Below are 22,320 nucleotides of genomic sequence, written 5' to 3'. Positions count from 1 at the left end.
CCACTAGTCAAGGCATCTTTTTAGGCATTCTTTGGGTGTGTTTGTAGCTGTTGTCTGCTCCTCTACAGAGACCGTGGCCCCAATTCTTATCTGTATGTATACTTCATGTAAAAATGTTTTGTTTTATGTTGGAGTTGGAAATATGAATGGGTTGGCACTAGGCACAACCGTGAATAGCTCTCTAACCTCAAGTTACAGATTTTCTGTTTAGGTTGCCAGTTGTAAATGCTTCAAAACACTTTGTTTGCTAATAGCAACATTTTTCTTAGGTACAAAAATGATACTAACATATAAAATTGGGTATATTAAGTTCTCCAATTGAAGTCAAACACCTAGTTGTATTGACCAATAAAACTCAAATAGGGTACAATTTTGCATACAGTTTTTGCCATGATTTCAAGCCCAATTTTGTATCTGTTCGTTGCTCCACTATAGCCTTTTATTTCTTTTCACACTACTAGCATTTAGCATCAACTTATCTGAAGATAATCCAAAATTCATTTGAAGGAAAGGCCTTCTCACACTTCTATAGTGGCGTTTTGCCCACAAACCCCAATTTAGGAAGTGAAATGCACCATCAAAAGGCAAAAAAACTAACCTACAAACAGAAGGGGCTGCATCTACAAACATGTGGACTGCAGGGACTTATAATAGTCCACATGACTAAAAAGAACAAACCTATTAAGCATCTGAATGCAATTTTGTCAACAGATTGGTCGGCAAATAAACTCCACTATAGAATTTAGTCTCATCCCGTGTCACTGCATCTTGTGGAATAGCATGTTGTTCAGAATCTTCGGATGGTGATCTTTACCCAAGCCGTGGAAAGGCAGAGCAAAACCTGCTAAAGCCACACTGTAGTATTCTTCATTAACCACCTATTACAATGGACTAAATTTGTGCAAAAAGGATTTCGTTCCATGTATCAGGAACACCAGGTAGACACCAATGCAGACAATCTTGCACTCCTGAACTGGCACTTTGGCTAAACCGGGACATATGACCCTCATCTCTGAGCTGGGAAAGAGCTGTTATGTCCAAGAGCTTAACCCCGGTTCCCTTCACTGCACCTGCAGCACTTTCATCACTGGACTTATCTTGTAATACTTCTATTCCCACTGACATAGGGGTAGTCTTGTCACAACTCCCACCTGTGTTCCAGTCCCCACCAACAAAATGCCTAGGTGAGATGGTCCTGTAGAAGGCTTTCAACCCTGGATATTTTGGCAGTTGTGAGTTCACCCAATCCACAATGCTGTAAATTGTCAAATTCTTGGCCTTCCAAATCATTGCTAAATCCTTGTTGGTATTTGGTACACCCCCAACATACATTACCCATTTGTTGGCTTTAAGCTTTCCTCGATTCCAATGGTGTCCTGTGTTGAGTACTAGAACATCAAATTTGTGAAGAAATTGACGCAAGAATGCTGGCGGCCGATCAAGGTGCATGGCATAATCAGTGGTGGGGTTTGTCTTATCAATGGGTTCCACATCACAGAGGCTTGCTGACCAGTAGTAGAGTATGGTGGTGTTGGTGCTTGGGAACCGATATGCCCAGCCATTTGGACGAGCATTACCATGAGCTTGGATTATTCCATATTCATTTCCGACATCTATGACATCATGTCTCTCCTTACCACCAGTGATCATGCACATTAAAGACTGGTACTGCTGCCGGCCCAATGAATCTCCAACAAAAGCTAGAGTTTTTCCTTGCATCCTGAATGTATTAATACAATCATCACATCAGCATATATATTTAGGCTATACATAAACAAAGCAAAAAGTAAAGCAACAATTCCTGTAAACTTTGAACCAAAGCAAACAAGTACATAAACATAAGTGATCCGAACTTCCCGAGAGTGGGAGAAGACAGTGGAGAACAGAATGGGGAGAAGGGGGTGTTTTGGGTTCTGGTATGCCCAGCCCAAGAATCTGCAACTTGGGCTGACCAGTGTGCCCTCCAGCACTGAGCTGTGACCCAATAGCCTGACACAATTAAAGCAGTAATTTGATGTGCAGAAGAAAGGTGGAGTATGAGGTGGAGAAAATCACATTGTCATGCCAACCCAGGTAAAGAGAGGAAATGGTGATAATCATGTGTTGGCAGGGTTGGGTAGTTTAAGAACCATAGTTTAAGAACCAGCAGTAGTGATATCACTAAAACTAAATTTCTAGGAAGATTAAGTTACCATATCTCTCAACCAAATGCTACCCACTGCAAGTCATAAGGAAGAGATCTATCTAGGAAAACCCCACACTTAAAAAAACAGTCAGTTGGGCCAAGCATGGGTTGAATCTAAAAGGAAAAGATTATAAAAGATCAGTTTCTCCTAGCATAGCTTAATTTGGCCAGGCCAAAACAAAGGACATAATTTTCCTCCAAATCAGTTTGGAGGAAATTTCTTCCAACCCACCATGTGACAGTTCATAAGACCACCAACGTCTACTTTTAGTCACATGACTATGTGACTTGTTTAAATGAATTAATGACTCGTGATATAATCATGCGATACATGTGAATGGTCTTTAAAAGCACCATATAATGGGTTGGAGATTCCTCCAACCTAGTTTGGAGGAAAACTTTGTGCAATGAACAAAAAGCACACCTTGAAAATTAAATGGTTCATTGAACTATAGCCATTAACCAAATAAAATAGTAATAAGTCTTCTCATCAAAAAAAAAAAAAAAAAGTAATAAGTCTTAACTATTTTAATTCAAATTTTAAATAAAAAATTATAACATACTTCCTCAAGAATTTAGACCCTTCAAATTCTTCCATCTGACAATATTTAGGCTGCCACCGAAGCTTCTCATAGGCAAAATCTGTTCGCTGTGTCAACCGGCAGGCCCACATCCCTGACAGCCATTGCTTACAATCAAATCCAGAATATAAAGGCCGATTATTGTCAGGAACCCACTTTCCTTTTGCATAGTTACAAGCTGGAGTAAGTTCAGAAAAGACACAACCATGAATATATGTAGAACACAGAGCAAATGAATCAATATACACAACCATGAATATATGTAGAACACAGAGCAAATGAATCAATATTATCAAGGTTTTAAAACAGCAATCATAAGGTATAAAATCTGAGAATAATATAATCATGTCATACATGTTTTCAAAACCATTACGCTAATTTGTCAAAGAGAACCATTTAAACATCTCAATGTTTATTACATTTCTGTGCACTAATGTAATCTGTGCTTCCCTCACAAGCTGCTGTTGTTAATAACTTGTTATATTGTACTTGAATTATAAGGCCACATCTCAAAAAGAAGCAGCTAACAATAGACTGTCCAAAATGGGGTCACCTTTGTCAGAATTTCTAGCTTAGATTAAGGGACATTTGACTAAGCTGTGGTTAGCAGAAACTCAAATTAAAGTCTACATTGAGGAGCATGCACACCATTTTCTTGTAGAGACAAACAAACTAATCTTCATAGATATTCTTCACCAAGTCTTCTGTAAGTTTGAATAGTTTGGGAACTAGAATCCATAAGACACAACCAATTAGTAAAATAAAAACAATACTCTACCTTGATTTTCCTTAAGTATTGTCAAATTCCTATCATCTTTCCCCCCAACTACAGAGCTACTAGATGGGGAACCCGCTCCTGTTACCATATCCAAAATTGGTCCTACTTGTTTCGAATTTTGATCTACCATTTTAAGATGTTTTCCTTCTACTTCTGTTGGACTTGTAGGGCCTTCTACGCCACCCTTTTTTTCTGCTTCCTGGATCTGTTTGTCTTTTGCTTCTTCTTCTCCTTCTGATACATTTGTGCGGATTTCTACATGAGCACAATAAAACACAAAAATTAAGTCCCAAATTTATCAAGATGTCTATAATGTATGGACAGGAATATTGACATCAAGAAGAACAATTCTCCAATCGATTTTTCAATATAACAATTAGAACATAGAGGATTTGTGAAAATCATTTTGAAATACTACCGTTATAAGCCAGAAAGAACTTGAGCAAAAAGAGATTTTGGTAATTTGATCTAATGACATAAAAAGTTTGAAAAACAAAGGAGGGACATGTAGGGTATCCAATCAGCAAAACAATGGTATACTTTAGAACTTGAATCAAACTTTTTATACTAAAAAAACAAAAGAGATGCAAATCTTACCCCCATTCTGATCAGTGGTGGTTGGTAAATCGCTGTTTATCTCTTGCCTTGGAGGAGAGCTTCGCACAGAATTCTCTGGATCTGCTAAATCCAAATTCAGTTCTTCATCATTTTCAGTCAATTTTTCTGGAAATGATGACACATCTTTGCCCACAATAATTTGTGATTCTGAAAATACCACGCCAGCTACAGGTTTACTCACAATAATATCTGCATAAAACAAACAGTGAACAAAAAAGAAATACTAAAATAGCAAAATTAATAGTCAATAATAGTATTTCATTCAAAGAATAACCATACGGAGAGACTCCTCATTTTCACAATTATCACCCATCCTTTCCAGAAAAATATCCAAAATCCAGATTCAGGTTTCAGTTTTATCATTCTTTAACACAACATAAACCAACAAATCCTCAATTTAAACAGCTAGAAGATTTCTATTCTTTTAGTATCGCCCTCAATCCTGTGGATTCTAGTTAGCTCAACTAGTAAAGTCTCATATAGTGAATAAGGGTCGTGGGATCAGATCCTATCCACACTAAAAGGAAACCAATCAGAAAAGATGCTTTAGGTTCAAATCTACCTACCAATTACCACAAAGACAAGCCACCAATTGGATGGATTTAAACCCCGGTTTCTTATTTGAGACTTTACCAGTTGAGTTAAATAAAACTCATTGTAATAATAACGACTAACAAATGTGTTTATATAGAAAACTGAACATATATAGAAGTGAAGGCTAACCTGGAGTCAACTGCAAATGAGTTTGCGGTGGCAAGAAGGCGGTAAGAAGCGGGGTTTTCTCCCATGCCCATATAAGAAAAGTTATGCACATAAGCACAATGGTTACCATAGCGAGCTCTCTAGCCCTCAAACCATACAAACTTCCTTTCATCATATTCCTATATCCACATTAGAAAACAGCAACACAAAGTTCAAAATGCAATGATCTAAAACATGCACAACATATTACCTATTAGCAATGCAAAAATTGTATCAAAAAAAAAAAAAAAAAAACAATGCAAAAATGTAACTAAACTCGAAAATATATTTAATAAATTTAGATCATTCATTGCAAGTGGTCATCGTTTAATAGACCCATTCCGGATCGGAAACTATATCTATAGTTCACCATCATTATTTTGTAATAATAATTATTAGCATGCAAACCAAAGAGAGATCAGACACAAAACAAAAGGTGACGATATAATAATAATATTACTATCATTTAAGTAAAGCAATTTTTTTTTTTTTTTTTTTTTGAGAATGAAAGTAAGGCAAATTTAGAAACATTGAAATCATGGGTCGGCAAATTATGACTCAGAAAGGACCATAATAATTAAATAAAAAAGGAAATACAAGAATTGGGTTTCCACAATTGGAATGCAAAAGGCAATAAAGGAAAGAAATTTACCGAAAATTAACGGAAATCAGTACTCCAGGTATGATGTACTTTTAATACATTAAGCTCTGAGGAAAATATTTATGAATATAGTTACCAAAAGAAGAAAGTTCTATGCTGAAATGGGGTTTACAGAGTTTGGAAATGGAGGACTTTTTGAGAGAGAGAGAGAGGACCCCGTGAAGGAGGAGAACAAAGAAGAAGAAGAGAGAAGCGAAAAACGCGGAAAAGTCTTTCAAAGTGAAGGAGATGGGCACGACACGACACGCTTTGGAGGAGCTGTTTGGTGCAAAAAAGCAAGGCACAAATAGAGTTACACATTAAAATATCACTTTGTCATTTTCATTCCATTCTTTTCGTGTTTTAATATTAAGTCATACAATAACAAACATGATTAAGATGAAGACCATATGACATATGTCTGGATGGTGACAAATAATGACATACCCTACCGGCCACAGTTTTCCCCCATAAACGACGTGTAGCTTTTAGGACAAGCTTTTTTTTTTTTTGGTCTAAAAGAAAATAAGAACACAAAAAATTATGACAGTGAACTGCCGGCTCAAGGCGTAGACCTAAAGACCGAGATGGTATACCATGCATCAGATTCATGTTTTCTCCCTCTCACATGAAGGTGGACCCTATACGTGTGGCGTCTACCTACATGTGAGAGAAAGGAAACATGCATTTGATGCATGGTGTATTTTCTCCTAAGAACCCACTTGTACCAAAAAAATATTTTAAAAGTGCCCCAATTGTATAAGTAAAAGGCCTTTAAAAAATGGTAAAATGATAATGTTTTTTTTAAAAGAAAAAATATAGGTGGATTTTGCAATTTTTTTTCCAGCTTCTAAAAAGATCCCCCAAAATATTGATCCAATAAAAATCAAACTCAATTAAAACTATAAACTATTTCACCATATATATATATATATATTGTAGGGATAAGATACTTAGATAAGGTTATTAGGCCATGAGCCACACCCAAGGATGCCAAAGATCCCGAGGACAAACAAGTATTAATAAGGGCAAGTAGGTTATTAGGCCGAGGATGAGGGCTGGTCACAACAAGTAGGTGATGTTGTTCGAGGAGCCAAACTTCCTCGGGAAACAGAGTGGAAGCCTGAGGTCCGACCACCCAGCAAGTATTAGGCAATGGGCAACCATGCTTAGGAGGATAAACTTCAGAAATGGGTGAGTCAACAGAGAATTGAGAAATGTCAAGGAAGAAAGCTGCTACCGCCACATTGAATGCTTTACACCTAACTAACTGGCCGCATTAATGTGAAGGTGATGCCTAAACAGTGACTTCTAGCCTTACAGCTGCACACAAAGACTGCAAGAAAGTTATGATGGGACAAGTATTAGGAAGATGGGTTATTTAATCAACAAGTGAAAGGCTAAGATGAAAAAAGGATAGGGAGTATAAAAGAAAAAAGGATTCCTCTACATGGGGGATCATCTGAAAAGAAAGAAAGAGAAAGAAAAGAACTAAATGTAACTAAGAACTCTAAATATCTGTGAAAGTCTAAAATATATACATAAGAACATACCTTCCTCGGACTTGACCGAGGAGCGTTTTTCTCTTCAAATTGTACTTCTCAATTATTCCAATACTAAACCAACTCACTATGATTCACATTTAACTCACTAAGTCTTCATTTATTAAACCCACTCTCTATCAAATCTATTGTTGTGGGCTTGTTGGGCCATTGTTCATACCTTTTGGGCCTTGGGTCAATTTGAGTCCTTACATATACATACAAACATATAAATATATATATATATATATATATAAAATAGAAAGTCAAATAAATAATATTTAATTGATATTTACTTATTTAGTATTTAAAAAGCTCATTAAAAAATTGTCGCCTTAACCTCATTATAAATTGAGTTACCCTGTAATAGTACACCTTAACTAATAAAATTGTATATAATTTGGCTACAAAATAGACTATTATATCATTAATGAATGATAAGTGATAATTTGGAATCTTATGAACTTTTTTATAAACTTACATAATACAATCTCAAGTCTATATAAATATATTTTAAACATTTATACGTGTGTGTGTATTGTGGTCCCCAAACCTGTGAGAGCTGATGTCTTGAACAAAGGATTTGGGCTCCCAATTTATTTATTAGTAGGTTTCCAAACAATCTTACGGGAAATGGCTTCAAACACAAACTGGACAGCCCAATTTCTATTATCTCCGTGAGTTTTTGGACTAACACCCCCTTCCCCTTTGATCGTTCTTCTCCCTCTCTTACTCACACCCTCTGTTTTCTCTCTTTCCCCCTTTTTCCCCAAATTTTCCAAAAAAACCTCATTCATTGTCTACCCTCACTCCCCTTATATAATCTCTCCTTAGTGGGGTTCAAATCATTACTGTTTCACCAGTTTCCATGCAATCCCACTTTCTTCCAGAATCCTAAGAAACCATCATGTTTTCTGAGGATTCTCTTGAAACTTGTTCCAGACACCAAATAGCATTCAATAGCGAACTCCTCAAAGGCACTAATAACTCTTAGTAACCGACTTGAATTTAATCATTTCATCGTCGATTTCCCACCGCCTCATCAATCAATTGTGGGCCGAACACTGGGATTCCCCCGAACAATAATTTCTTAATCCCAACATACATATCGTTGGGCTAGGCTCACTCCAACTAAGTTTGGGTCCACTTCCATCCTATGGATTGGCTTTGGCTACTTAGGCCAATCTTGGGCCTCAATTGAGTAGGCCGGTACTAATTATTTAGGCCCTCCCCCCTTTCACACACACACACACACACACACACATATATATTAAATAGAATCTCATGCTTATGAGCTTATTATCTACCTGATATGTGGATTTTAGAGACTTGTGGACAGGTATCATAAACTCTGAGGTACCCAGATTGGCTGAGAGATTTGCTTATGTTGCATGTAGTATATGGCACAAAAGAAATGCAACGAGAATGCAGTCCAGCTCACTCCCTTTCAACCAGATCTACCAGGACATGTGTGATAGGCTACAAGAGTTCCAAGCAACACAGGATCTTGCCATACCTGAGCCAATTCCAGCGAGTCCTACTCATTGGTCTCCTCCTTAACACACATAGTCCAAAGTAAACTATGATGGTGCTCTATTCCATGACTCCAAACAAGCAGGAATTGGCGTGGTACTTAAAAACTTAGGTGGAACAATCCAAGGTGCACTCTCGAATAGGTGCTGTCTTCCCATGACTGTTGATGAAGTGGAGGCTCTAGCTTGCAAATCAGTAGTACTTTATGCGATACAGCTCGGACTTGAAGAGGTAGTGTTTAAAGCTGACTCCGAAACAATTTCAAAGGTGCTCAATTCAGCCTCACCCTGTCTAAGCTCCTTTGGTCATATTATTGATGATGTTAAAAGTCTAGCTTTGAATTTTACTTCAGTATCTTTTATCCATGTAAAACGTCAAGGGAATGTTGTGGCGAATAAACTGGCCAAGGCAACAAAGTTTTCCCTTTGCCCTTGTTTCTGGTTGGATGACATCCCTAATGATGTTGTTAAAACTGATACAATTTGCTCAAGGCTTAAGGAATTATCTGCTGGGACTAGTGCAGGGTAGCAATCCAATGGTGGAGCAGGCCAAAAAAGCTAAGAGATAGTTGGTAGCTATACTGATGCTAGTACAAGCACAGTAGCATCATCAATAGCAGACAAGGACGGCTACAACAATAAATAATTGTGGAGCAAACGTGCAGCAAAAGCATCAGATACAAAGCACCAGTAGGCTTGCAGGGATGTGCTAGAAACCATTGAGGCAATACCTTACCATGAAGTCTTCATACATAGATTTGGAGTCTATGATACACATGGCTTGTTATAATTAGGTTGTCATGTATATAATGAAACACTATTGTACAATTAGCATAGTTAGTAACTCCTCTCTATGAAGATTGGTAAAGCTGCAATACGATGGTACTTTCTTGGCTTATCAATTCAATGCATGTTGATGTATATGGCAGTTTAATCTACTATGAAACTGCTAGAGATATATGGTTAGAATTGAAAAACTTGTTTTCACAAGGCAATGGTCCCAAAATTTATAATCTTCAAAGCGAGCTTCTCACACCACTCAAAATCAGTTGTCTGTGACTGAGTATTTCACAAAATTTAAGAGATTATGGGATCAATTGTTAAATCTTGAGCCTTTAGCAGAGTGTAGTTGTGGAGCAATGAAAACCCTAAGTGCTACTCATGATAAAGCCTATGTAATGCGATTTTTGATGGGTTTGAATGAGAATTTTGAGACTATAAGGACTCAGATTCTGATGTATGAGCCTTTTCCTTCAATTAGCAAAGTCTATGCCTTAGTTCTTCAAGATGAGTCTTATAGGAACATTGGACATGGAGGATCCTTTGCAGCAAAACCAGATTCTATTGCTATGTATGTTAATTCAAAAGGCAATAGTTTTGGGAATGCCAATTGGACTAAGGGAAACAACAAAAAAGAAAGGCCTTTATGCACACATTGCAACATGCTTGGGCATACCATTGATAAGTGCTATAAACTTTATGGATATCCACCCGGGTATAAGCCAAAGGGAAAATCTAATGCTAATCAAGTTTCTTATGATCAAGAAGCTATGATTGAGCATTCTTCACTTGGATCAGTTCAATGTCTAATCACAAAGACTTAATGTGAGCAATTGTTGGCTTTCTTCAACACTAGCTCTAATTCTGGTGATAAGCATCAAGCTGCTACTGTAAACAGTGGTGATGGAGTGCCAAGCTTGATGACTAGAGTTGCTAGTGTGGCTTCTTCATTTGGTGTTCCTACTGGTACTGGTTTGGCAGCCACCATTTCCCATCCATCAACATCTAATTCCTATCTTAAGACTATGGCAGGTATGGCTTTTGGTTTGTCCTTTAATTCCAACTTGAAGCATTTAGTTTTCTCTACAAAACTAGTCAATAAAAATATGTTTTCATTCATTGATTGGGTCATAGACACAGGTGCTACTGACCATATAGTACATTTAGTTTCTTGCTTTACTTCTATAACTTCTACTCTAAACACACATGTGAACTTGCCTAATGGTGAAATTGCCTTAATAACCCATATAGGAATTGTGAGAATTTCAGAAACTCCTATTCTATATGATGTACTTTGTGTTCCAGCTTTTAGTTTTAATCTCATATCTGTTAGCAAGTTAGCCAAATCTGTTCTATGTTGCCTCATTTTTCTTGGTACTTTTTGCTTCATCCAGGATCTTGCTCATTGGAGCACAATTGGTTTAGGTAGAGAGTACAATGGTCTTTGCCTGTTGGGAGAAAGTAAATCCATCTCTACTTTAGCTTCTGCTGTGTTTTCAGTCAATTTTGTTCAGCCACATGTTTGGCATCTTAGATTGGGGCATTTATCAAATGCTAAATTGGCTTTGATGAAGATTAATAAAGTGCCTTTTCATAGTTTTTTAAATAATTTTCATTGTGACATTTGTCCTCTAGCAAGACAAAAACAATTACCTTTCAATAAAAGTGTTCATATTTCTGAAAATTGTTTTGATTTAGTGCATGTGACTTGTGGAATCCTTTTTCAGTTGCTACTATTGACAATTGCAAGTACTTTCTAACCATTGTAGATGATTGTTCTAGGTCTACTTGGATCTATTTGTTGAAGCACAAGTCACAAACACAGACTGTTTTAGAGCAGTTTTACAATCTGGTTGAAACTCAATTTGGTAGAAGGATTAAGGTTGTGAGGACAGATAATGGGACCAAGTTCTTCATGAAGGATTTCTCCGCACAAAAGGGTACCTTGCATCAATTAAGTTGTGTTGAAACCCCTCAATAAAATGCTATTGTTTAGAGGAAGCATCAACACATCTTAAATGTTGCAAGATCTCTCATGTTTCAATCCAAATTACCTTTATATCTATGGAGGCATAGTGTTTTAACTGCAGTCTATTTGATTAACAAAATCCCTAGTTCACCATTGTCTCACAAAACACCTTATGAAGTCCTTTTTGGTCATGAGCCAACCTATGATCACTTAAGAGTGTTTGGTTGCCTATGTTATGCATCTACTCTTTCTCATACCAGATCTAAATTTGACTCTAGAGCCAAAAAATATGTATTTTTGGGGTATCCTTTTGGGGTAAAAGGTTATAAGGTCTATAATCTTTCTAGTAAGTCAGTTTTCATCTCCAGGGATGTAATTTTTCATGAGAATATTTTTCCTTTAGTTGGAACACATGCTGCTCATATTGATCCTTTTCTTTCAGATTTTGCCTTTCAAGGTACTGCTTCTTCCAGCACAAGTACTGATTCTTTTGTTACTCCTGTCTTTATACCAGATTCACTTTTTGATTGTTTTGGTTCTTCAGTTTCACCTTCTGTCTCTAATTCTGTTGATCATTCTATTGAAACTTCTAACACCTTACTTGCTGATGCACCTACTGCTGATTGTCTACCTTCTCTGTTTCCTTTAGTTCCTCCATTTGCCTTACTAGAACAGGCTTCTACATCAACAACAAAGGCACCATCTACACATACCAGAAAGTCAGCTAGGACTTTAAAACCTCCAGCTTGCTTGTAGGATTACTCTTGTGCTTTAGCTTGCTCTCTTGCTTCTGGTGGTCTTTATGATATTGGTCATAGTCTTACCTATGCACATGTTGTTCTCATTATCAATCTTATGTCTTGGCAGTTAGTTCTACTCCTCAAGAGCCTCAAAGCTTCTTCCAAGCAGTCAAAGATCCACTTTGGAGAGAAGCTATGGATAAGGAAATCTAACCTTTTGAACAAAATCATACTTGGGATCTCACTACCTTGCCTTCAGGTAAAACCTCTATTGGCTGTAAATGGGTATATAGAATTAAATTGATGTTAGATGGGACTGTTAATAGATACAAGGCAAGACTAGTTGCCAAGGGTTATACTCAAAGGGAAGGTCTAGATTTCATTGAAACCTTCTCCCCTGTAGCTAAAACTGTTTCTGTTAAGGTGGTTCTTGCTTTAGCAGCAGCTAAATCTGGGCCCTTTCATCAATTGTACATTAACAATGCTTTCTTGCATGGTGATTTGCTTGAAGAAGTATACATGTCACTTCCTCCTGGTTTTCATAGTAAGGGAGGGTGTTCAACTTCAAATTTTCATTCTCCATCTGCTTCTACATCTACTGCACCTACTGTTTGCAGGCTTTTTAAGTCACTTTATGGGTTAAAACAGGCCTCTAGACAATGGTATACTAAGCTATCTTCAACCATTCAGCAACTTGGTTTTGTTCAATCCCAAGCTGATCACTCATTATTTGTGTTTGCCAAGGGTCCTTTGTTTACTGCACTACTTGTGTATGTGGATGACATGGTGATTACAGGAAATGATCCAAACTGTGTGGCATTTTTAAAGTCAGTTCTGGATGCGAAGTTTGGAATAAAGGACTTAGGGTCACTCAAGTATTTCTTAGGACTTGAGATTGCAATGAGTGATAAGGGAATTAGCTTGAATCAAAGGAAGTTTGCACTTTAGATTCTAAAAGAAACAAGAATGAAGGGTTGTAAGCCTTTGAAGTCACCTATGGAGCATCAATTTAAACTGTCAAAGGGTAATGGAGAGCTTCTAAAAGATTCAAGTCAATATAGGAGGCTTATAGGGAAGTTGATGAATTTGACTTTGAGTAGGCCTGACATTACCTATGCTGTAAATAGGTTAAGTCAGTTTCTAGCTCAGCCTAGAGTTCCTCACATGCAAGTAGTTAATAGGATATTACAGTATATAAAAGGAACTTCAGGACAAGGGGTATTTTTTCTTGTGATTCAAACTTGCAACTGAAAGCATACTATGATGCTAACTGGGCTAGATGTCCAAACACCAGAAAGTCTCTTACAGGGTATTGTGTCTTCCTTGGGGACTCATTAATTTCATGGAGATCAAAGAAACAGTCAATGGTTTCAAGATCTTCAGTCGAGGCAGAGTATAGATCCAAGGCAACTACAACATGTGAAGTGACATGGTTGTTATTTCTATTGAAAGATTTACATGTGAAGCATGACAAACTAGTTTTATTATACTAAGACAACTAGGCAGCACTGCATATAGCTGTAAATCTAGTATTCCATGAGAGATCAAAGCATATAGAAACTGATTGCCACATTGTTAGAAACAGGGTTATAGATGGAACAATTAAAACCTTTCATATTTCTTCTAAAAATCAGCTAGTTGATGTTTTCACTAAGGCTTTAGGTGTAGACAACTATCTAAGATTGATCAAGAAGTTAGGTTTGATTAAGATCTTTGCTACTAGTGTTGAATTTCCAGAACCAGTGTCAGAAACACAAATTGCAAGAGCCTTGCTCTTGAGGGAGGGGGGGGGGGGAGGGAGTGTTAAAACTGATACAATTTGCTCCAGGCTTAAGGAATNTCCATATTCCATACACTGTGGTCGATACTTGTAACGGTCTGCTCTGCCTTTCCGATGATTTAGCCTAATTATTTCTGTGGAACCCTTGTGTGAGAAAATTTCTCCAACTTCCTTCTTCCAATCTCACCTGCGATACACACTCTGCTTTCGGGTTTGGATTTGATCCCAAATGTGATGATTATAAAGTGGGCAAGTTTGTCAGCTTACTGGGTACTCGACCCGTGGTCGAGGTCTACTCACTCTCCACTAAAAGTATGAAAGAATATTTGAGTAAAGAATTAATTTGAGATCTTGGCATTGCTTCCTTGGTGAGAGACTATGAGGAAGAAATTTGGTTGCGAAAATAGAAAAAAGAGATCTAATGGAAAAAGTAAATCACGTGCTGAGCAGGGAAGAGATTAAGGAAATTTCTAGGAAACTTCCTACTTAAAAAATAATCCTCTATTCTTCTTTATTTACAAGATTGCCATATGTAAATAGTGAGTTAAAAATCTTATATAAAATGTGAATAAGAATATAAGTTTATAAATAAATTTTTTTTTTAAATCCCACCTTATTTAAGATTTTTTTAAAAATTAAATTAAATTCATTATTTTATATAAAAGTAACAATTATTTTATATATATATATATATATTAAGAACTCCGAAATAACCTGAAAGGGTAATAATAGAGACAAGTAATAGAAAGAGGAACATTGATTCAACTTTCAAGGAATAAAAATTGTAAAGTTAGGAAAAGTACTTGTTGGTAGTGCATAATAAGTTCATAGTGTCGAGTTCCATTTTCATAGAAAATGTATTAAGAAATAATAGTGTTTTGTGTCTTTTGTTTTTATTGATAGACGTTTGCATTAATATATTAAGAAACAATGATTTTGTGTATTTGTATTGGTTGATAGTTTGTTAATAATATATGGATGCACATTTGAAATTTTTTTTTTTTAATTTTTTGCACTTATCTCCGGCCCCCCCCTAACTTGAAATCTTGGGTCCGTCCTTGGTCCTGAAACACCAAAAATAGACTGAAATCAGCCAAAAAAAATTTCAAAGTAGAATAAGAGCAACCTGGACAAAATTCCTAGAGTCGCCACTGCTTTAATCTTCACTCATTCTAACAGAGGCCATCTCTCCACTGCTTGCTCACTGCCATTCAAGAAGCAAGGTCCATACTCTCCAATAAAGGAAAAAGAACCTTCAAAATTTCTTCATAAATCCTTTTTCACACACAAAAGAAATAGAAGAAGAATAAAAATATTCCTCTGCAACCCTTCACATCATCGAAGGGCCTAATTCTAAAACCTGTTAAAAAGAGTAGGAAAATTGGAAAAGCCTCACGAAGAGGCACTTCTTCACACCAAGGATCATGCCAAAAGTGGACACACTAACCATCGATCACCAAACTCAAATTTAATAGAAGAAAGAGAAATGTGACTGACCATTACAAATACGTATCCAAAGGCTAATATTATGCCGCATGTAATTTTTCACAATGAAGACAAAAAACATGCATGACCAGAATTTTAACTCAAACAGCGCATAGGTGATCGGCGTGTGTAATCGTCCCAAACTTTCAATTAGATTTGATCTGAAGTCGTCCATTCTTTGACCACACGAAAAAGTGACTCATATGATGATCCACCAAAGTTCAACCCTTGAGATGCACTGTGTTCTAGCTCTTTAGCCCTACCCCTTATTGCCTTCCCTCCTTCACCTTCCATCACCATCCTTACCATCCTCTCTATCTCCTCCCTTTCCACCACACCTTTTCCCTCTCCCATCATCGGCTTAACGGCCACACCGACCTCTTCCACTAGCATCGCCGCATTCATTCTCTGCTCTGCATAAAGCGGCCACGCTATCATCGGCACACCATAAGTGATGCTCTCTAGAGTAGAGTTCCACCCACAGTGAGACAAAAACGCACCCGTTGATGCGTGGCGGAGCACTGCTACTTGTGGAGCCCAAGATGGCATCACCAGCCCCACCCCTTTGGTCCTCTCTATAAACCCTTCAGGCAAATATGCCTTTGGATCATTAACACGATCACCATCCATGTTGAAAAATGAACCTGAGGCACTACCATCGGTTGGCTTACGTGCCACCAATATGAACCTTTGTTGGCTCAGTTCCAAACCCCATGCCAACTCAGTGAGCTGCGCATTTGTTAGAGTCCCTCCACTACCCAATGAAACGAAGAGAACCGAATCCAATGGTTGTTTGTCTAGCCAAGCCACACACTTGGCACCTAATTCAGTCAACGGCTCGTCCTCTTTTATAAGCGGCCCAACTGGATGAACTGGTGGTGTGGCTATTTGCTTATAGAAAGGGTGCTCTCTTATTGCTTTAAGCGAAGCTAGTTCAAAATCCTCCCATGAGTTCAAGAAAATCCCTGTTGCCAATGGGGTTCGATTAAAGTGGAACAAGACCCACTTGTATTCATCAATCTTCCGGTTCCTGACCTGGTCTGGCAAGTCCTCGATTCGTATCGGTGTGCAACCTGGGACCTGAACCGGTTCAGGAAGGTCAACGTACTCGCACTCCACCTCACGGTCCAGTGTAGGAAGGTACAAAGAGAAAGCAAGGAAATTTTTCTAATTCTAAAAATCGGTTCATGTATTGCTTCCACAAACATCACGTCTTGAAAAAGACGAGTCATCCATGAACATCATATCTTGACTAAAACAAAGAAAAAAAGACAAGTCATTAATGATATCATATCTTGACTAAAACAAAGAAAAAACGATAAGTCTACAGATTTGCACCCAAAAAAAAAAAAAAAAAAACAATAAAAGAATAGAGTGAAGGGACAAGATGTCAAGAACAATCTCCCAAGATGGGCTAGTAGTTGCAAAACATACGGAAGGAACTGGATCATAGCAAAGGAAAAAACAAAAAACAAAAGAAAAGAACAGGGATCACAATACTGTCTTACAATAACAAGCTTCGATAAGCATATCAAATGTAAACACCCCCTTCAATTAGTAGCCGACGCTAGAAGCACTTGATTAATTATTTTGTCCAAATTCACGAAAGATGACCCAGTAGGGCTAATGGTCTCCTCTGCCAATTTCTTCCACTCAGTAGCTTTATTCTTCAACTTTTGGCCCTTCTCTCCCACAATCAGCTCTCTAACAAGGCTCTCTATTTTACCTCTCTTTGCATCACTCTCTATCTCCATGCCTATGCCCCATTCAATGCAAGTATAACGACAATTGGTTTGTTGCTCAGCAAAGAAAGGCCAAGAGATCATTGGCACTCCTCCACACACGCTTTCAAGTGTGGAATTCCATCCACTATGAGTTAAGAACCCACCAATAGATGGATGACTTAGAACTTCTTCTTGAGAACACCAATTTGCTAAGAGACCCCTTTCTTTGGTCTCCTCTAAAAACTCAGGAGGAAGAATAGCCGAGTCACCTCTTACAAGATCAGGCCTTATGATCCACAAGAATGCTTGCTTGCTATTTGCTAGTCCCCAAGCAAACTCAATTAATTGATTGCTTGTCATGATAGTGACGCTTCCAAAATTCACGTAAACAACAGAGTTTGGTTCTCTTTTGTCTAGCCATTCGATACAACTTTCTTCTTCTTTCCAAAGGTTTGATCCAATCAATTTATAATTGTTACGAGGGATCTGATTTACGAGAAGATGTAGGGGACCAATGGAGCAAATAGAAGGATACATGGTTGAAAGTCCTTCTAATACTTCATGCTCTAAAGCATCAAAAGTATTTAAGATAACAGCAGAAGCTCTTTGAGCTCTCTCGGCTTCAACCATTGGAAAATTTAGCAAAACATCATCTAGGTTCGTGGTTGCAATGAAGCTCGGAAGATCCCTCAAACGGATGCCTTTCATGCCTGGAATCCAATCTATGATTGTATCTAAATGCCCATTTGTCAAATAACTCTCATCTGCACATAGAAATTGCATAATCAATATCAAAATTACGATAAAAATTCATACAAGTAAATATATTGGTACTGCAATATCTAGAAACAGATCAATTACATGGTTTGTGTTAAATTTTATAAATCTAAAAATGTATAAACTTTCATGCTATTTAAAATTTTACAGAAAAATAGATTAAAAACATATAATTTTAATGGATGAAATGAAGATGATGGTCATGTTGTCCAATATTGAATATCGATCCTAGGTGACCTTTTGGGATGACTTATGGTCCCAGTTTTATAAACAGAGCGTCTCACTAATATAAGACGTTTTAAATTTGATTAATACCTTTGAGTGGTGTTAGACCCTTCTCAATGAGACGGCGATATTGAGCGTAGCCCATGAACCCACATGCACTGGTTGTCCAGAAAAGAACATCAGGGATGCCCAGTTCAGCTGCTGCGTCTAGAGTGAAGCTCATGACACCATCAGAAACAATGCAAGTGACTGGAGGGACATGGGATGAAGAGGTATCATTCAGTTTCAAAAGAAGGTTTTTGAAAGGAGCTAAGCAATTTTTTTGTGTGGAGGCACATAGGGATGGTACGTCTTGGGTGGCATCAATATCAGACTGATCAGGAAGACCATCAGGAATGGTTCTGAACTGAAAGGAGTGAAGGGCATTGAGAAAGTCGGGACCTCTGGATTTTAACAGGCGCTTATGGTTGTACTCTGTGTTTACAAAGGTGATATGAAAGCCTCTGTAGTGAAGGATTTTTGCTAGCTTTAGCATGGGGTTTATGTGGCCTTGAGCTGGGTAGGGGACACAAACTGCATGGGGTTTCTTTGTTAAACTGAGGGAAGCCATTACTCTCTCTCTAGGGCCTAAGCAAGTAAGCCGAATTGAAAATGAGAAGGATAAGTTTTTTGTGCAAGAGAATTGGCTTTATTTATAGAGCCAAAAGAGGTAAGAGATTTGTCCACAGCCATCGTTAATAATGAATTGGCAGTCAAATAAATCATACGCACAAGCCATCGTCAATTACGCCTCAAATTCCTTGTTACATCCGGATCCTCTCCGTATCACACTATGAAATGGAGAGTGTCCAATAAAGGGCTGAGATTGATTTAAAATCAATCTATGGCCTAAAATCAGTTATGCCATTTAAAATACACTTAGTGTCATTTTGGATACAACTTATTGTTACTAAAAGTTGCTGAAAACTAATTGTTGCTGAAAACACTGTAGCAAAATAATTTTTAAATGTGTAAATAGTATCGTGGGACCCATGTTTAATATTTTTTAATACATAAACAGTGTATGAACAGTGCGTGAACAGTGCACGAACTGTTCATGCACAGTAAATTTTGTCCCCCAATCAGTTGTTCACGCCCTTTTTTTTTTTTTTCTTTTTTTCTTTTGTGTTAATGCAACTTTACTTTGAGTAAGAAAAATTGCTATCCAAACGCAGGTTTAATAGAGTACTGAGTCATAATTAATGCGAGTTTTCAATGTTTCTTCAGTTTCTATCTTTGGGTTCTTACTTTCTCTGTCTACATCATCAAAGATCCATAGCTCCTTTTGCCCACGCGACTGCTGAACCGACATCACTACAACGATGATGCTCCGACAACACTAAATTTGGATCCTTTAGGGGGCAAGGTTCTCTAAGTTTTTAAGGGTAGTTTAGTAAGAGATTTTTAGTAACGTTGTTGTTGTGAAAATACAAGTGGGTTAAAAAGTGTTATAGAAATACGTGTTGTGGTGTTTAAACACTGAAACTATTCTTTAAACAAAAATGCCAAACGGATCCTAAAATTCTTACTAAATAAAATACTAAATTTGTTAGTTGAAGAAAAATTTACTTGTTTGACACTCGTCAAATATTTGAAGTCTTGAAAGGTTTTTCTTTTCATTTAATAATTTTATTATTGGGCGATTTAATCTTTTTGGTAAAAGAGAAAATATTTTGATTGTTTCACACTTAAAACCATGGTTTTAAAAACTGTATCCGTAGGTTTGACCGATTGAACCGGGAACTGGCCACTAGTTCGGTCTGAAAAGAAACCCCAATAAACAGTCAAAAATCAGGTTAAATCAAGAATCGGAGGCAAATCTAGTTTTGCCCCAGTCCTATTTTTAAAACCATGCTTGACACTCTTATATATTTTATACAAATTATGTGTTAAATGTGGATATCCTTAAAAAAAATTTAGACACGATGTCCGAAATACCAAAAATAACATTATATATAGTAGACAAGCTATAACTGATTGGCAAAACTAACATTAGTAATTATATGTAACTACTAATAAAATATGTTCTTATCTAAAAAAATGATGTTTTTCTTTTACTTTGTTTAAGATTATGATAGTTATTTGTAGGGACTCAAATTGGATCGGACCTAGAATAGGGATGGGTTTCTAACCCAACAAGCCCAAACAATAAATTTTTAGAGAGTGGGTAAAAGAACTAGTTCCATTCGATAGAAAAGGCCATAGTCATTGTGCAGCAAAGGACGCTTCAAACTAATCAAATGATAAAAACTCTCCTCGGCTAGGTCTTAGGGGATATCTTTCTGGGTTCTATCATTTTTCTTCTTTTTTCTCTCCTTCTCCTCTAATGTCATCCATTTCCAGGTTATATACCACGTTCCTCACCCCATTCTCACCGTACACGTGTAGGTCCTATTCTGGAAATTCCTTTCTGTCCCATCCAGCACCTCCCGGAACCTTCGCTCAGTAGCCATAAGGCTGTTTGATTACTGTTCAGGTATCACCTCCACATTAATGCAGCTAGAGAGTTAGTTGGGAAGCATTTAATGTGGAGGTAGCAGCTTTAAAAGATATTTGTTATCTCTCTCGGTTCCTCCTTTGTTCTATATTCACTTTCCAGTTCTAATACAACTTTGCGGAGTACCCTGAATAGTAAGATAGTTACATCCACCTCGGACTATGGTATCCGAGGTGGATCTTATCCTCGGATGCGTTTTGGGCCACTATATATGACTTCCATCCCTTTTTCTTATACTACTCCCACAATATCTTTCTTTAACCATCCTTGGATAAGTGAATGTCCTCGAACTAGGCCGTTGGGCCACAAGCCCATTTTCTACGATTTCCACATCATCTTTTTAGATAACCGGCCCCACATTATTAATATTAAATATGAATTTAATAATTATGATAGTTTAAATTTTTATATATTATGATTGTATTTTTAAATGGAACTATTAAATATATAATTATGAGAATCATTAATAGACCCTAGATATTAAATGGAATTAGATTTATCAACTTTTATATGAATTGATTCTCAATAAAAAAAAAAACTTTTATATGGCCCTTAAAATGGAGAGAATCCAAATCCAACTAGGAAGTGTCTTTAGAAAGAGCGTGATATCAAAACTGGTTGATTTAATCTTTTGGGTAAAAGGGAAAATGTTTTATTTGTTTCACAATCCTGGTATATTCTATATGTACACAGTACACATCATATGTTAAATGCAAACATACTTAAAAATGTAGACACCTGATGACCATAATATCAAAAATAACATCACAATAGACAAGCTACAGCTGATTAGCAAAGCTAAGATTAGTAATTATATGTAACTACTCAACAACCCATGCAACGCATAGGAAAACTTAATAAATAATGTCTTTATCTAAAAAATGGTGTTTTCCTTTTAATTTGTATATAATTATTATAGCTATTAATAGACATGTATTGTTATTGTGTTTATATATGAAATATTAAATATGAATTTAATAATTATGATGATTATTAATAGTTATTTGTCATGATTGTGTTTTGGAATGGAAACATTAAATATATAATTATGAAAATCATTAATAGACCCTAGATTTTGAATGGACCTAGAGTTTTTATATGAATTGGCACAATTTAGACCCTAGATTTCCTTCACCGTAAATCATGGCCCTTAAATTGAGTTAAATGGAGAGAATCAAATCTGAATAGCATGTGTTCCTAGGTAGCATGTGTGTGATCTCAAAATTGGATGATTTAATCTTTGGGTAAAAGGGATAATGTTATGATTGTTTCACTTTCACTCTCAATATATATTATACATACACATCATGTGTTAAATGTGGACATCCTTAAAAAATGCACATGCCTAATATCCCAATACCAAAAATAACATCATAGTAGACAAGTTATAATTGATTGGCAAAACTAAGATTGGTAATCATTTGTAACTAGTCAGCAACTAGGGCAATGCATGGGAGAGCTTAATAAAATACGTTTTTATATTTGAAAAATGATTTTTTTTTCTTTTAATAATTATAATAGTTATTTTTTTATAATTTTATTTTTAATGAGATTATTAAATATATATATATTGATGAAGCGTAACCTCGTCAGTCAAGATTCTTAGATGGAAGCTATCTCTGGTCTTCTAAGTGGTTACCGGTGTGGTGTCTGTCACAACAACTCCGATGCCAAAGTCAATATAGGAT

At 36.7% G+C, this 22,320-nt stretch overlaps 3 protein-coding genes across 3 annotated transcripts; all 3 read right to left on the bottom strand.

Moving 5' to 3' along the window:
• Positions 1-318: 318 nt before the first annotated feature.
• On the bottom strand, positions 319-5,834 carry LOC111996694 (protein trichome birefringence-like 16). The gene is made up of 6 exons (XM_024028692.2): positions 5,556-5,834; positions 4,886-5,043; positions 4,142-4,351; positions 3,545-3,799; positions 2,749-2,944; positions 319-1,720 (listed from the first exon to the last, which is right to left on the bottom strand). Exons 2-6 carry the CDS (start codon positions 5,037-5,039, stop codon positions 892-894), a joined length of 1,644 nt encoding a protein of 547 aa, XP_023884460.2. The 5' UTR covers positions 5,040-5,043; positions 5,556-5,834; the 3' UTR covers positions 319-891.
• A 9,432-nt stretch (positions 5,835-15,266) lies between these two features.
• On the bottom strand, positions 15,267-16,602 carry LOC112026085 (anthocyanidin 3-O-glucosyltransferase 5-like). Its single transcript, XM_065773814.1, has 2 exons — positions 16,582-16,602; positions 15,267-16,537 (listed from the first exon to the last, which is right to left on the bottom strand). The coding sequence occupies exons 1-2, from the start codon at positions 16,600-16,602 to the stop codon at positions 15,521-15,523; spliced, it is 1,038 nt and encodes a 345-aa protein (XP_065629886.1). The 3' UTR covers positions 15,267-15,520.
• Positions 16,603-16,760: 158 nt separating this feature from the next.
• LOC112026067 (7-deoxyloganetin glucosyltransferase-like) lies at positions 16,761-18,752 on the bottom strand. Its single transcript, XM_024058748.2, has 2 exons — positions 18,187-18,752; positions 16,761-17,858 (listed from the first exon to the last, which is right to left on the bottom strand). Exons 1-2 carry the CDS (start codon positions 18,704-18,706, stop codon positions 16,921-16,923), a joined length of 1,458 nt encoding a protein of 485 aa, XP_023914516.2. The 5' UTR covers positions 18,707-18,752; the 3' UTR covers positions 16,761-16,920.
• Between the last annotated feature and the right edge of the window lie 3,568 nt (positions 18,753-22,320).

Source organism: Quercus suber, unplaced genomic scaffold (genome assembly GCF_002906115.3).
Source record: "Quercus suber isolate HL8 unplaced genomic scaffold, Cork oak 2.0 scaffold_80, whole genome shotgun sequence".
Taxonomy (NCBI): domain Eukaryota; kingdom Viridiplantae; phylum Streptophyta; class Magnoliopsida; order Fagales; family Fagaceae; genus Quercus; species Quercus suber.
This window is presented reverse-complemented; position numbering and strand designations above follow the sequence as displayed.

Bases quoted from the DNA above. Each gene is read 5' to 3' on its own strand.
- LOC112026067 (XM_024058748.2), bottom strand. From the start codon at position 18,706: ATGGCTTCCCTCAGTTTAACAAAGAAACCCCATGCAGTTTGTGTCCCC. The intron at 17,859-18,186 runs GTATTAATCAAA...TTCTATGTGCAG, and splicing joins GGGTCTAACACCACTCAAAG to ATGAGAGTTATTTGACAAAT.
- LOC112026085 (XM_065773814.1), bottom strand. From the start codon at position 16,602: ATGACTCGTCTTTTTCAAGAC. The intron at 16,538-16,581 runs GTGATGTTTGTG...TTTTAGAATTAG, and splicing joins TGACTCGTCTTTTTCAAGAC to AAAAATTTCCTTGCTTTCTC.
- LOC111996694 (XM_024028692.2), bottom strand. From the start codon at position 5,039: ATGATGAAAGGAAGTTTGTATGGTTTGAGGGCTAGAGAGCTCGCTATG. The intron at 2,945-3,544 runs GTAGAGTATTGT...AACTTACTCCAG, and splicing joins AATACTTAAGGAAAATCAAG to CTTGTAACTATGCAAAAGGA. The intron at 1,721-2,748 runs GTATGTTATAAT...TAATACATTCAG, and splicing joins GGGTCTAAATTCTTGAGGAA to GATGCAAGGAAAAACTCTAG.